This window comes from Bufo bufo, chromosome 5 (genome assembly GCF_905171765.1).
Source record: "Bufo bufo chromosome 5, aBufBuf1.1, whole genome shotgun sequence".
Lineage (NCBI taxonomy): Eukaryota > Metazoa > Chordata > Amphibia > Anura > Bufonidae > Bufo > Bufo bufo.
Genome location: NC_053393.1, coordinates 229,100,326 through 229,116,959, shown reverse-complemented (window position 1 = coordinate 229,116,959; position 16,634 = coordinate 229,100,326). Strand labels below are relative to the sequence as shown.

Sequence of the window (16,634 nt, the reverse complement as noted above, 5' to 3'; positions counted from 1 at the left end):
TGCTGGCGGCACAGGAAGGAGAAAGCGCGTCGCCGGCTCATCGTTACAATGTTGCTGCAAAATGCCACCAATGGCAGTTAGGTGTGGGTCCCACCTGTGGTGCCCACACTTATCTCTTATAACGAAACACCAAAACTGAAAATAGGCAAGCGCACTGCTCAGGTCATGTCTAGGATTCGTTGACTTTCTTACCCTCATCTTACATTTTCTACCTTTTTGGGCTAATAGTATATTACAAAACATTTTTTTCTACCTTCTAGATTGCATTGCTTGGAGCAGTGCATCGGCAGAACTTGTAGAGGAGAAGAACAGAAGAATGTCAGTGAAGACTGCAGTCCAATGAGAAAGATCCCAACAAGGGTGAGTACGGCTGGCTTCAGTGCTGCGGACCCGAGTGTCTCCTTCTCAGCCTCTACATCTTAGTAAAATTAGAGGAGGAGAAGGATGGACTTCCGTGGCATCCAGCACTGGCCGCCAAGCTACACTGAGTGGGACTTGGAATGTGTCTGGTGTCGGACCCACGCTGATCTGATATTGATGACCTATCTTGAGAATGGGTCATCAATAGAAAAAAGCTGAAAACCCTTTTAAGGAAATTATCTGCTTTTGTGAAACTGATAGCCGATCCGGATAGCACATCAACATTTGAGCTCATGCATAAAATATAATTTTCCCCATGTCCATTCATTTTTTTTTAGGCCTGTATGTATAACCAATCACTACAATGGGCCTGGCAAAAAATGTAAATGACACAAAGTGCATTACATGCCTGTATGTCCGGATGGCGGTTCCACAGGCAAGGATAGGAAATTTCTGCAGAAGCCAAAAATAAAGGACGGCACGCCCTAGGGCAGAATCAGTGTTTTGCGTTTTTTTAAAACCGATTTTAAAATGAATATCAGAAGTTGGCTTCGGTACTGACTGGTACCTTGGTTCTGAAGCCGACTTTAGATTCCTGTTTAAAATCTGTTTTAAGTTAAATAATCAAATACCGAAGTTATTGACCGAAGTCTCCCAAGACTTCGTCAATAATGAAGTTTGAAGCAAATTGACTTTGGATCTTGGCTTCGAAGATCAGTACGCTTAACCCTAGTGAGGATGCTTGTTACTGATAATCTGAGCATATAAGGGGTCTTTCACACGAGCGGATCCGTTGCGTGGAAGAGTGTCAAGCCCCGTTCGGGATAGCAGATACACAGAGCATTAACATGATTGATAATGCTCTGTGCCTCTCTGTGACCTTTTACTACAAAATCACACAAAATCATGTTACATGACAGACAGTGTGCGTGTATATATATATATATATATATATATATATATTATATAGGAAAAGGATGGCATGGCAGCCTGGTCTGGTCTAGATCGTAACTAGCCAAAGTAGTGGGGTTTACACAGTAGAAGGGAGTTGAGAAGCGCGGGGGGGACCATACAAAAATTTGCTGTGGGGCCCAGTCACTTCTAGCTATGTCCCTGGCCAACTCCACTGCAAGCATAGCAGCACAGAGCTCCAGTCTAGGAATCATGTGTTCGCAGAGTGGCGACAGTTTGGTCTGGCTCATGACAAATCCTATATGGCATCGTTCTTTGACGTCTATGGTCTTTAAGTATGCTAAGGCTGCAATCGCCTTGACTGAGGCATCGCAGAAGATATACAGTCTTTGCATCTTGACTTCAGTTGATAGCACGGGAGCATAGGGTTGTGCCACGTGAAGGCTGGCCTTTCCATGAAGGTAAAGAAATGTTCTCTCATCTCTGGTGTCCTCTGAAGTTTGTGTTTGAGGGAGATAATCGACTATAGACAAGTTCTTTGTTAGGTAAGCGTTGTCTCTGGGGTTTAAACGGTAAAGGTGCGACCCACCTTATTGACTTGTCTTTTACTATTCCTTTATCCATGATATCCAAAAACAGCCTGTCTTCTATTGACATTGCAACCCTGCTGTCTTCTCTTGTCCTGTGGAAGACTGTGCACCCTAAGAGATCTTGCTCACCATCGCAGGCGTGGTCTTCACAGGAGGTATCTGCAAAAGGACAAGGCACAGGAGCACTGTGTGGCAGTTCTTTTATCAGGAAACTACTGTGACATGGCTGGAATAGGGAAGGACGTCCATTTTCAAGAGTGTTGGTGAGCTTACTGTTCACTGAGGTCGGCTTGTGTGCTCCTCCTAGGCAGACGTCTCCTATGATGACCCATCCTAGGTCAAGTCTCTGAGCGTATGGAGCGTTAATCTGTCCTCTAGCCTTGTGAACTCATAGTATGTCTCTTCCCCGGAGTAAGACTGTCTCGGCTTCTGGGTCCAGTTCTGGTATCAGGTGAGCTATACGCCTCTGTTGGGGGTGGTATGCTGCTACCTCTGGTGTAGGTATCTTAGACCGGTCGTCAGGTATGTGATTGCACTCCAGTATGGTTGGCAGTGACAAGCAGGCCTGACCATCCACGGACTCTACCTTGTACACAGTTGCTTTCCTCCCCGCCGTCTCAACGGTACCTGCACATGTCCTTAAGAAGAACCGGGCCCTACGATGTTGAAGGTGCCGAAGAAGGTGGATTTAGCTAAAGACCTGTTGCTTTGATCATCTAAGATTGCATATACCTTGATAGCCTTATCTCGGTGGCTGACCGGATAAACACTGACAAGGCAGATTTTTGAGCAGGACTTCCCTCCTACAAGTCCTTTACAGATATCTGTACAGTGAGATGTGACTACTTGGGTATCTACGTCCATGTCTATCTGCTTTCTGTCATGCTCCTCTGCTTGGGATGATACCTGAGATGGTGGTCCAGGGTGTAAAGGCTTGTTGTCTTCTGTGCTACCGCATTCTGTGCATATCACACTGACCTTACAGTTCCTGGCGAAGTGCAATGTTGTAGCTCAGCACCTGAAGCAGATGTTTTCTTTGAGGAATTCTTTGTGGTCCTCTAAAGACTTCTCCCTAAAGGCTCTGCATTTTAGTAGAGGATGTGGTTTCTTGTGCAGGGGGCATTCTTTGGTAAGATCTTTGAGTTTGTTCTTGAGAAGTCTTAAACTGCCTGTAAGAAGAACCTGTGGAGGCAACATTAGTTTTGTGGACTGCCACTGGAGTTTTATGAGGTTTGGCACCAGGGGTAGTGGGACATGACAAAGTAAAGTCAAAACTTGCATCATTCCTAATCCTCGCCTGTTGAGTAACAAGGTCTACAAACACCACGAAGGGGGGGGGGGGGGGAATGGTACATTATGAAACTGTTTATAATGGGAACCATGCATAATCCACTTCTCCTGTAGGTTATAAGGGAGTTTTTGGACAATCGGATTGACACCTCTGGCGGTGTCTAGGAATGCTAGCACCGGCAGATCTCCTTCTGCCTGAGCAACCTGTACCTCTATTAACAAGTCACTGAGTTCCCTGAGCTTCTGGTAACCCCTATCCACTATTCTGGGAAAATTATCAATTCTCTTATATAAAGCATTTTCTATAGCTTCTATTGACCCATAACACTCATCAAGTCTTTCCCACCCCATCTTTAGGCCTTTGCCCGGATAGTTTATGTTTCTGATTCTTTTGGCGTGTTCAGCAGACTCTCTTCCAAGCCACTTTACCAAGAGATCTAACTCCTCACTACAGGAAAGATCTAAGTCTCTTATGGCGTTTTGGAAGGAGGCTCGCCATGCCCTGTAGTTCTCGGGGCGATCAATGAACTTTATAAGTCCTTTGGTAACCAGCTCCCGTTTAGCAAAGAGCTTAGCGAAGTCCATGGTGGCCTGGTTAGCACCAATACTACCCGGTGTGTTGGTGTTATGCTGCATTTGTGGTGTATCACCATACCTTTTAGGGGTTTCTGGCTTAGTGAAGTCTGTATAATACCGTTCTGACGCAAAGTCGAAGAAAAGGTTGTAGCTTTCGTTCTGTAGGGCGGTAGCTATGGTCAGCATCATTTTGTCGCATACCGTCCTGCTCGAGGTACTGTGGTAAGTAGGATCTTTGACACTCTGTATAGGCTGGCTGATATTCCGGATCATAGTCATCTGCGGATGGACGTATTCTGAGACATGCTGTGTTGGATATTGTTTATCTAGGTCTGGCCCAAGTACTTGGCTGTGTTTCTCGTATTTGGGGAACTCCAAGGCTTTTAGGAACTCTGCTTTGGCCACTGCGGCTGTCGCATCTTTCTCTGCGGCAAGTTTTTCCAGTGACGCTTGCAGGCATGCTGTCTCTTCTTCCAGTGATGCTTGCAGGCATGCTCTCTCTTTTCCCTTTGACGCTTGCAGGCATGCTTTCTCTTCTTCCAGTGATGCTTGCAGGCATGCTGTCTCTTCTTCCAGTGATGCTTGCAGGCATGCTCTCTCTTTTCCCTTTGACGCTTGCAGGCATGCTTTCTCTTCTTCCAGTGACGCTTGCAGGTGTGCTCTTTCTTTAGTTGCATCTCTTGTGCAGTGATGGAAGACCTTACTTTTGCAGCCTCAACTTCTGCACGGGCGAGAGCAGCCTTTTCTTTTATTGAGGACTTGCTAGAGCAGCTTACTCGTGACCTGGTCCTGTATGATGATGCCTGGCTAGCAGACATTGTGTGCCTTTTGTGAGGAGTCAGTCTAGGTAGAAACGGACTTCAGTGTGGTCTGGATCGTGCTGCACTTGCTGGGGGCTGCACTCTCACTTCTTGTGACTGTATGGCAGCCGCTACAATCTTGTACGCAGAACCCGTGTGTGATGGTGGCTCCGTATAGTCAGATCCACTATCGCTGGTGACTAGCATCTGTTTTACTGTTTTGTCTTCATACACGTTCACACAGTGTGCAGTCTGACATTCAGCATAGACCATTCCTGTCTTCCAAATAAGAGGACATTTCTTTGTGGTCTAACTTGTTTATTGGTCAACAGGTTGTACTCTATGCACGATGCGCGTGTCATGGCCTTTGGTTTGCGCTGTGACACTGTTGGCACACTTGCAGTTGCCCGCGGCAACGTGTTTTTGTGACAGCATGCGGTGGCAGTGTCTTGGCCTTCTGGGTGATTTCCGTGACATGGTTGCCACGCATGCTGTTGCCGGTGGTAACATGTGGTTTAGTATGCTTGTGTGTGCACTTCCCCTTTAAGTTGTAGCCTCCCTCTGTCTGGTGCTGTAGGAGGTGACCTGTTCCCTTATTACTCCTTTTGGCCAGGCTGATCCCTTTTTACCCTTTGACACTGTCATGATGGGGAGTGGGGGAAACCCCCCACCGTGCGGTGTCAAAGGGTAAAAAGGGATCAGCCTGGCCAAAAGGAGTAATAAGGGAGCAGGTCACCTCCTACAGAACCAGACAGAGGGAGGCTACAACTTAAAGGGGAAGTGCACACACAAGCATACTAAACCACATGTTACCACCGGCAACAGCATGCGTGGCAACCATGTCATGGCAATCACCCAGAAGGCCAAGACACTGCCACCGCATGCTCTCACAGCAACATGTTGCCGCGGGCAACCGCAAGTGTGGCAACAGTGTCACAGCGCAAACCAAAGGCCGTGACAGTGCGTGAGTGAGAGAACAGTGGGATAGTCCCAAATTTATGTATCTTTCTGAAGGGCGGCAACCTGTCCCAATGTCAGCTCCTCTGGATGCAGATCCAGTTGAAAAGCCCTGGCACCCCCATTCCCCGGCCAGTGCAGGCAGGCGTGAGGCAGTGATGTAAAGGTGTCTGCTGCGCAGGAGGCGGCACAAGCCAGGATGATGTGCTGTGTTCATCGGAGCAACGGGGCTAATACAGCTATAGGGGCATCACTACTGTGAGTAGGTTACTAAAGGGGAAAGACTATCATGAGGTGGCACCAAGGGGTCATTCTTACTTGAAGGGGGCACTAACGGGGCATAACTACTGTGTTTGGGCACATAGGGCCCATTTATACTGTAAGGCGAGAACTAAGAGGGCATTCTTAATGTGAGGGGGCAAAAAGGGGGAATTATCACTGCGTGGGGACACAAAGAAGGCATTCTTACTGTAGAGAGCCCAAAGGGGGCACTATTATTGTGAGGGGGCACTAATGAGGAATACCTACTTTGAGGGGACACTTACAGTGTGTCATACAAAGAGGGCGCTGTCAGTGTGCGGGGCACTATTACTGAGTTGGTATGGTGTGGTGAGAAATGCAGCGTACTCAAGTTAGGTTTAAAAATGTTCCTGGGTGTTGTAGTGCAATTGTGACACTAACCTGAGACAGCTGACTCTCTGCAAGGGCAGGTGATGATAAGTAATGTTCGTGACGCCAGTGCCAATTAAACGGTGGCACGCCGTTTGCTGATAGCAGGAATAACTGAGGAACCACGTGATGTTAAAACAGAACTCAAACTTTAGTAGTCATCATACATGGACATAGATGGAAGCGCAGTTCCTTTGTAGACAGTTGGTTGCAGTACATTTGATGCAGGCAATATATATAGCAAGGTGACTTCAGAGTGTTAAACACAGGACTTGCAGTACAGGCGGCTTGCACTCTATTCCTGACTGATCCTGGAACATAGAAACTCTTCTCCAAGGCCCAATGCCCTAGCTCTGGCGTATATCCTTGGTCTTATAATTATCAAGTACCTCCTCTGTTGTCTTTAGTACCTCTTGCTTTTCTGGACTTGCCTCTGTCTCTCTCAGTTTCCTCAGGCTGGTTAACTGTGGTGTTCCTGCTTCTGCATATATGAACTCAGGAGGGGAACCTTCTCCTTGGATCTGGAACCCGATTACAGGGACTGCAATACCCTCTCCTGGTCTGCAGGCTTCAGGCCTGGACTTGACTCTGACATAGTCTAATCTCCAACTCCAACTCCTTAACTCTAGACTCTAGACTGCCTCTCCTTACCCTGACTGGGCCTTATATAAACTAGGGCTCCCTAGCTCCCTCTAGTGACTCAAAGCTGGAATGACACCCCTAGCAGGCCTGTACATGCACATTTCACAGTAACAGGGAAATACATAGCATTACATTACATAACATTTTATAAAGATGACTTATACCAACTTTCCCTTAAATAAGGGGAAACGACAGCACACAAGTGACCCTTCTGTAGTGACGGGCATTACAGCTCCCGTACACTACAGAAACTGGGTGGTATCTTTTTGGGAGGTATTTGTGCACAAATGTCAGGTGGTGTGGACAGAAGAGATTTGAGCTTCTGTTTAGACTGATGAAGCTCAGTTTTTGAGGGGTGCTGGTGACTCCATGGTAACTGCCCCTATAATCTGAACCAGCAGGTATCATGTGAGGTGAAAATGTCCATCACTTGTGCTAGATCTTATATTAAGTATTGAAAGTTACTGCCTCCCATTATCTCAATGGATACTAACTGACGTGTTCATATAATAATGGTGTAATAAAACGCCTCACGGCTGATATAATCCGCACGAGGGACTAGTGCCCCGTGTATTCCCCCAAGCCCTCCTGTGATTACAGCTCAGACAGTGATGCGCTGCTGCCCTCTAGCGTTCACTATCTGTACAGCAGCACAGCCGCTCGTAGCCTTCGTGACGCGCTGCTGCGTAGCCGATCACACAAGCCGCGGTGCTGTGTGGGAATGACGGCGGGCCAGGAGGAGGAGGGCTCTGCAGTTCTTCCTCAGGTGGAGTTTGCTGACGTAATTCCGTTAGACGCCTGTCCACAATCCCTCCCTGTTTGTGCAGCTGTGTCCGAGGCAGGGACCCTCAGCTGACACAAGGAACTGGAGGGGGTTTCTAGAGAGGACAACAAGAAGCTAGAAGGTAATGGTGCATGCAGCAGTACCCGAGCACAGGCAGACTGCTGCACTGGAGGACCCTGTGCCTGTCCAGTGCCAACATGATGGCATTGAGGTCTTCACCTGAAGTGACAATGACCACCCCATAGAAATACAGTAAAATTAGTGGAAATGTTAAACTCTGCATGGCAATGTCTATGCAGATCCGGTCGCTCGCCATAGACGTGCGATTGTTGGACTGGCCGCCATAGACGTGCGATTGTTGGACTGGCCGCCATAGACGTGCGATTGTTGGACTGGCCGCCATAGACGTGCGATTGTTGGACTGGCCGCCATAGACGTGCGATTGTTGGACTGGCCGCCATAGACGTGCGATTGTTGGACTGGCCGCCATAGACGTGCGATTGTTGGACTGGCCGCCATAGACGTGCGATTGTTGGACTGGCCGCCATAGACGTGCGATTGTTGGACTGGCCGCCATTGACGTGCCATTGTTGGACTGGCCGCCATAGACGTGCCATTGTTGGACTGGCCGCCATAGACGTGCCATTGTTGGACTGGCCGCCATAGACGTGCCATTGTTGGACTGGCCGCCATAGACGTGCCATTGTTGGACTGGCCGCCATAGACGTGCCATTGTTGGACTGGCCGCCATAGACGTGCCATTGTTGGACTGGCCGCCATAGACGTGCCATTGTTGGACTGGCCGCCATAGACGTGCCATTGTTGGACTGGCCGCCATAGACGTGCCATTGTTGGACTGGCCGCCATAGACGTGCCATTGTTGGACTGGCCGCCATAGACGTGCCATTGTTGGACTGGCCGCCATAGACGTGCCATTGTTGGACTGGCCGCCCTTTGGTCGGACAGGGTGAATAGTTTGGGGGAGTTATTAGTGTATATATGGGCTTATTCTAATTTACTAAGGCTACTTTCACACTTGCGGCAGAGGATTCCGGCAGGCAGTTCCGTCGCCAGAACTGCCTGCCGGATCCGTCAAAACGCATGCAAACTGATGGCATTTGTCAGATGGATCAGGATCCTGATCCGTATGACAAATGCATTGAAATGCCGGATCCGTCTCTCTGGTGTCATCCGGAAAAACGGATCCGGCATTTATTTATTTTCACATTTTTTGCGGTCTGAGCATACGCAGACCGCAATGCCGGAACACTCGGTGCCAGATCCGGCATTAATGCATGTCAATGGGAAAAAATGCCGGATCCGGCATTCCGGCAAGTCTTCCGGAATTTTGGACGGAGATAAAACCGTAGCATGCTGCGGTATTATCTCCGTCCTGAAAAGTCAAAAAGACTGAACTAAAGACATCCTGATGCATCCTGAACGGATTTCTCTCCATTCAGAATGCATGGGGATAAAACTGATCGGTTCTTTTCCGGTATAGAGCCCCTAGGACGGAACTCAGTGCCAGAAAAGAATAACCCTAGTATGAAAGTACCCTAAGGTTTTGCTGCTTTTCTTGTGATTTCTTGTGCAGCAGTTTAGTAGCATGTGACATATATTGGCCCTCATTCAGACGGGCGTATTTGAAGTCTGTGTGCTATCCATGTCTGCAGCGGACTGGCCACAGACCCATACAAGTAGTTCAATTCCCACTTCTGTTTTTCCACACTAGCCCTCAGTGCATGCACTTCTAGGACACGGTCCTAGGGACCGGTGGAGACAAAATCCTGCATCCACAACATGGATGAATCTTAATATGCTGTCTGGATCCAGCCTTAGGCTGCGTTCACACGGGCGAGATTTCCGCGCAGGTGCAATGCGGTAGGTGAACGTATTGCACCCGCACTTAATCCCGACCCATTCATTTCAATGGGGTTGTTCAGATGAGCGGTGATTTTCACGCATCACTTGTGCGTTGCGTGAAAATCGCGGCATGCTCTATATTCTGCGTTTTTCACGCAACGCAGGCCCCATAGAAGTCAATGGGGTTGCGTGAAAATCGCAAGCAAGTGCGGATGCGGTGCGATTTTCACGCACGGTTGCTAGGAGACGATCAGGATGGAGACCCGATCATTATTATTTTCCCTTATAACATGGTTATAAGGGAAAATAATAGCATTCTGAATACAGAATGCATAGTAAACTAGCGCTGGAGGGGTTAAAAAAAATAAAAAAATAATTTAACTCGCTTTAATCCAGTTGATCGCGTAGCCCGACATCTCCTTCTGTCTCCTTTGCTGAACAGGACCTGTGGTGAGCATTCATTACAGGTCAAGGACCTTTGGTAACGTCACTCCGGTCATCACATGATCTTTTACCATGGTGATGGATCATGTGATGACCAGAGTGACGTCACCACAGGTCCTTGACCTGTAATGAATGCTCACCACAGGTCCTGTTCAACAAAGGAGACAGAAGGAGATGCCGGGCTACGCGATCAAGTGGACTAAGGTGAATTAAATTATTTTTATTTTTTTTAACCCCTCCAGCGCTAGTTTACTATGCATTCTGTATTCAGAATGCTATTATTTTCCCTTATAACTATGTTATAAAGGGAAATAATACAATCTACAGAACACCGATCCCAAGCCCGAACTTCTGTGAAGAAGTTCGGGTTTGGGTACCAAACATGCTCGATTTTTCTCACGCGAGTGCAAAACCCATTACAATGTTTTGCACTCGCGCGGAAAAATCGCGGGTGTTCCCGCAACGCACCCGCACATTTTCCCGCAACGCCCGTGTGAACCCAGCCTTAGGCTAGCAATGGTTTTTTTTTTTTTCTTTGTTAGGGTACCTCCATTTAACTGATCTGGCAGAGAACAGCCTACTGGAGATTACCGTTCACCGCTGGACCTCATTGACTATAGTGGCATCCAGCCTCTTTCCAGGCAAACAAAAACTGTTGCATGCAACGTGCCCTAAAGAGCCCGGATCCTATCATAGTGAATGAGGTCTGGCGGTGAACGGCAGTATTCAGCTATGCTGGGCCCGGGCAGAAACAGATTTGTGAATTTAGCCTTAATTTATTACTACTTTTTACATAGTCTGTTTTCCATTGTGTTTTTTTTTTATTTATTTTTTTACTTACTGTACATCCCTTCATCTTTGAGTTCCTCTGGGTTGCCTAAGAGCAACCCTAGTCATCATATGATCGCCACGATTAATACAGTAAGCAGCATTGCAGCATACAGTCTAGTGCCATGTATTTAGCATTTTGGAAAGCAGAGATGGTAGTAAGCTACTCTGCCTTCTCAGCAGGGTTGGACCAAAGGGTGAAAGTTTACCACGAAGGCCGGGTTCACATCATCGTTTTAGTTTTCTGTTCTTCTGATCCGTCAAGAGAACCGAAAAATAAAAAAAATGGATTCTTTGTTTTGAGCTTCCATTGTGCTCATTTTGCCTCTGTTATTTTAGACAGGAGAAAAATCTAGTGATTAGGAGTTCTATACATAACTGATCTCCGACGGAACTGACAAAAACGGATGCAAAATGAGCACAATAGATGCCCAGAATATGGGATTAGAAAAACTGAAAACTAAACGGTGATGTGAACACTGCCTAAAGCGTGACTTTAAAAGCCAATTTGCTGCTCATCTTGCAGGGTTGGTCTTAAAGGCTATGTACACCTTTCGGGGCATTTTATTATTATTGCATTGTACTTAGTTTCAGCTAAAAATAATTTTTTCAGTTTGTCTTTAATAATATGGAATCATTTTTTCTGTACTCGGCTGAGATGCTCTGGTAGCGGCCTCTGGATATTCCCTCTTTTCCGTCAGTGGGGGTGCTGACGGACTCTTTATCTCTGCTCTCTGACATTATAAACACTCTTTAAAGCACAGCTCTTATCTTACTGAAAAGAATGTGTCTTAAAGGGGTTGTCCGGGATTGGGGACATTGTTGTAATAGTACTAGAGTGACATACATATTTCACACATGCATGTCCTACCTGCGCCACATATTTCTGAAGCCCCATTTTGATACTGCAAATTATTGTCCAGAAGTGACTATTTTTGTAAAATCGGTGACGTACCGGGTCCCTTGCAGGCGAGCAAAGCCTCTTCTTCCGCTTCGCAGGGAACCCGGTGACGTCACCGTCAGTCTAAGTCATTATGCAGAGCGCACAGAGGGGAGGCAACTAGGCTTGCAAAGATTGCGCTAAGCCATGCCCCACTGGTCCGGTGTTTTCACCGGGCATGGATCTTTCTAATGGGGGAGGAATATGTGCGGATATGTATGAGGGGGGGCGGATAGATGGAGGAGTGGACGATGTGCGGCAGGAGGCAGAATATGTATGAGGCGGGCGGATAGATGGAGGAGTGGACGATGTGCGGCAGGAGGCAGAATATGTATGGGGGGGGCAGGTGCAGGGACGGGACCCGCAGTGCAGTGTGGCAGGAAGTCATCACACAAATAAACATCAATGTCAACAATCTGTGGGGGACCGTAGAAGCCATGCAGCAGTGTAAAAAATACCGAAAAACATCGGGGGAACCTTGACTCGGATAGTAATAGCGAGTAAACTATTTTTGAAAAAATACATTTGATCCCGGACAACCCCTTTAACTAAGTGTTTATGATCTCTCAGTATGACCGGCACAAAGTGAAAGTACCAGTCACACAGCTAGAAAAAAGGTTTTAACATTTTTAATAAAGACCAATTGAAAAAAAGATTTTTAGCAAAAAAATGAGTAAAATACAATCATAAACAAAAATTGCCTCCTAAGGTATACATAGCCTTTAAAGGCCTTATGCAGATGAAGTTAGGTTACATTTCAAGATCTATTACGGAATGTTTCATATATTTTTTTTTTTTTCAGGTCTCCAAGGAATAACCGCTTTTAAAGGACTCTTAATGGGCAGTATTACAGTGTCCAGGGGCTGCTCAGCATATTCTACATTTCTTCACCTTGATTGCCATAACTTCTGAAGTCTGAGATGATGCAGTGATGAGACAAAACACAGTGTGATGTTACAATGTCGCAAGCTTGTTGAAATACTGGGGTTTTCTTAAAGGACGGACCTGGAAAGTTAGTTTTACATTGCCATGGATCAATCTGTGATGGATAATCCTGTGACTTTGGTGATTAAAGCTCCCAATCAGAAATATGATGACCAAACCATTAACTGCTTCCTAGACTGGACAGTGGAGAAGCTTAAAACTCATCTCTCTAAGGTTTACCCCAGCAAACCAGTGAGTATTGTTGATTTCAGGGGCATAACACATAACAGTGGGGCCCACTTCACCAAAACCGCCTTCAGCAGAAAATTAAGACCATGAAAATGTTGATCTCCCTTAATGCACACAGTGATGTCAGAACAAGGTTAAGGCCGCATGCACATGACCCATATGTATTTTGTGGTCTTGAAGTTAATGGGTCCGCAAAAAAAGGTGACGGCACATGGACCGCATCTGTATTTTGGGGAATCATGGTTTGCAGACTGCAAAATGGACACAGTTGTGTGCATGAGGCAACATGCACACCGTGATGTCACATTACAAGGGTAATGTACACCCTAATGTCCCACAGTACAGGGATAATGGTCACAATGATGTTACAGAAAAAGGATGATGCACACAGTAATATTTAAAGAGGGCCTTTCAGCGATCCAGACATTATCATATAAGTAGCGGGTTGTGTAGGGCATACTGATGGCATGTTACAGCTCTTACTATTTTCTCTATGTGCTGCTCCATTCGTATTTGTTTCCCGCCTGGTATGTAAATTCATACCATCGGTACAAAGAGGAGGGTTTGGCCCTGTTTCTCAGGGGGTGTCTCCTTCTCCCTGGCGGTGAGCTGCCCAATAGCAGTGGAGCGCGTCACAGCCAGGAAGAAGGTGAGCTTTTTATTTCTCCCTTGTTGTGGCACTCTCCACTGCAAATGGACAGCGCTATAGCCAGGGAGAAGGAGACGCCCTTTCAGAAACACATGTGCAAAAAGAAGCCAAGGCAGCACCCAAGTATCCGTGTCAAACAGTGGGTGGTTTATTAACCCATGTGATAGCAGCAACGTTTCAGCTCACTCCATGGAGCCTTTGTCAAGCCATGGCTTGACAACGGCTCCATGGAGTGAGCTGAAACGTTGCTGCTATCACATGGGTTAATAAATCACCCATTGTTTGACATGGATACTTGGGTGCTGCCTTGGCTTCTTTTTGCACATATGTAACAAGACCTTGGTCTTTTTCAAGGTTTTGCACTACTGTTTGTGAGCTGCTCTTCAACCCTTTTTTCCCCTACATACTTTCAGAAACAAAGCAGTCTCCTCATCCCTGTACCGATGGTATGAATTTACATACCAGGCGGGAAAGCAATACGAATGGAGCAGCACATAGAGAAAATAGTAAGAGCTGTAACATGACTTCAGTATGCCCTACACAACCCGCTAGTTATATGATAATGTCCGGACCGGTGAAAGGGCCCTCTTTAAAGGGAACCTGTCACCGGGATTTTGTGTATAGAGCTGAGGACATGGGTTGCTAGATGGCCGCTAGCACATCTGCAATACCCAGTCCCCATAGCTCTGTGTGCTTTTATTGTGTCAAAAAACCGATTTGATACATATGCAAATTACCTGAGATGAGTCCTGTATGTGAGATGAGTCAGGGACAGGACTCATCTCAGGTTAATTTGCATATGTATCAAATAGGATTTTTTACACAATAAAAGCACACAGAGCTATAGGGACTGGGTATTGCGGATGTGCTAGCGGCCATCTAACAACCCATGTCCTCAGCTCTATACACAAAATCCAGGTGACTGGTTCCCGTAGTGGAATGACTAGTTCAGGGATGTTGTAACAGAATTGGGATAAATGCACACAATGAAGTGCACATTAATGTCACAGTACAGGAATAACGCCCACTGATATCTCAGTACAGGAATAATCTATGCAGTGCCTTTACACCATAGTAAGTATACAGTGATGTCATAGTACAAGTTTAATGCACAGGATGACATCATAGCACAGGAGTAAAAGAAAGCTCACCATGTATGCTTTATGTAGTATACATGTAGTATAGGAAAAATAAATCAATGATGTCACAGTACAATGATAATGTAAAAAGTAGTGTGATACAAGTGGTATGACCATTGAGCGCTATAGTAAAATGTACAAAGTAATCACTTTCTACCCCCCCCCCCCCCTTCCCACCAACATCCAAAGCCATCACAAACTCCACCTTATACCTCAGTAGGAATGGGCAGCATACTAACTGCTATCTGTGGTAGATTTCTTAACATCTTGCAAGTGCTGGGGCAACCACGGATTAGTTTCCCAAACTTTCCCACTACCCTCTTCACTTAAACTAGTTGTATATTCTGGAGAACCTTTATCCATATGGTCAGAGGTAATTCATTTCAATACAAAGTCTTCGGAGCTGGGGAGAAATCAGTTTCCTTCCCAAGGCTGTCTATAGCACTTTTCTAGTGGCTTAATCACAATACCAGACATCCCGACCTGCAAAAACTCATTTCAGGGAGGTGCACTTCTCATTTCAGGGAGGTTTTCTTTTTTTTTCTTTCACAAACTTTTTATTACATTTTCCAAACATATGCAGTATCTGCACACTTTGCTCTATGGTGTGGAGGACTGGGCTCATTACCCTGCCCCAAATTATCCTATTTATGTATATGATTAAAGGGATTCTGTCACCACCTATAAGCCATGTGAGCTAAACATATGCTCATGTCCAGGGTAGCATTCTGGTTTCTAAGGTGGCCTTATAAAAGCTATTTGTGGCTTTATTCTGCGGAAAAACTGGTTTTACTAACCTGTCAATCATTGAATTAAGGTGCCCAAGCAGGGGAGGTCTGTGGATGCATGGTGCCCGGCCGCACGCATCGCCGTTCGTGCCCAGCGCCGCCTTCTACTCCTCAGTGCCGCCTCTCCCTCCCCCTCCTCCCGCTTCGAGATCCCGCGCGTGCGCACAGGCTCAGCCTGATGCGCCGTTGCAGACTGCTGGCATCGGCTTCTTCTTGCTCTGTGCGCACGCGCCGAGAAGGGGACACTGCTACAGGTTGCCGGAAAGGTTTACTGCTAGTAAACTAGAGATGGGAAGTTCGGATCTTTCACATGAATCGGTTCATTTGAATCAGTTCATTCAAATGAACCAATTCATGAATCGAATCTTCGGTTCATTTGCTGAGCTGACAAGAAGCAAGTGAACCGAAGCTTAGGTTGCGCAATGCGCATGCGCGGATGCTTCCATTCCATTCGGCTCTTGGTCTGAGTCAGGAAGTTTATTCTTTAAAACCCTGTGTGTAATTATCTACCCCACTGTAGGAAAAAAACAAGCATCCAGGGGGAGTGAATTTAACACTGGGGTAAATAATAGAATTAAAATGGAGGGTTAAATGTGTAAATATATAAAAAAAAAATACATCTCTCTCAATAGTTATATAGCTACTGAATGAGACAGAAGAAGGGATGCCTTTAACATATATATCTCCTTGAGAAGCCAATTTGACCCTAAAGGGTTAATTCAACCTGTAATCTAAACTGTGTCCTGTCACTTCTCTTATCTCTCTGCTCTGCTATCAGTAAACCTTTCCTATTTGGGTTTCAGGGAGCCGCTATCTAATAGCGGGAGACTCCCTGAACGTCTGGGAGACTTGAGATCCCTGCAATACAGATGTCCAGTAAAAGCTTGTATCCCATTGATGACTGCTTTAGGACATTGGTGGGGGCACAATAAATTTTTGCTTTCATATGCTTTAAAGGGGCTCTCCATGCCCTGTATATTGATGACCTATCCCCTGAAAAGCTGTTTTGGGCTGCTGTGGTGCCAGAAGCTAACCCTGTATGGAGTGGAAGCAGAAGGCTCTGTACATTGTGTTGAATGCTATGCTGGCGTACTGAAGCTCAGCTCCCATTCACTGGCCATGATGCTTCCTGCCCCTGTCCTATCAATCACATGATCTCTGGGCTTCCAGGTGACTGCAGGTGCTGCTGGGTCTTAGACCTAGGTCACCTCTGCAGCAAGGCCCCGTAGG

At 46.4% G+C, this 16,634-nt stretch overlaps 1 protein-coding gene across 3 annotated transcripts in view; it reads left to right on the top strand.

Annotated features, from left to right (window-relative positions):
• Window positions 1-7,505: 7,505 nt before the first annotated feature.
• The window catches only part of HERPUD2 (HERPUD family member 2), a 59,377-nt gene continuing 50,248 nt past the window's right edge, over window positions 7,506-16,634 (top strand). For all 3 annotated transcript variants that reach the window (XM_040432304.1, XM_040432303.1, XM_040432302.1), the window contains exons 1-2: window positions 7,506-7,701; window positions 12,458-12,831. In XM_040432304.1, the coding sequence (XP_040288238.1) occupies window positions 12,685-12,831 (147 nt within the window). In that variant the 5' untranslated portion in view covers window positions 7,506-7,701; window positions 12,458-12,684. The remainder of the gene's footprint in view (window positions 7,702-12,457; window positions 12,832-16,634) is intronic.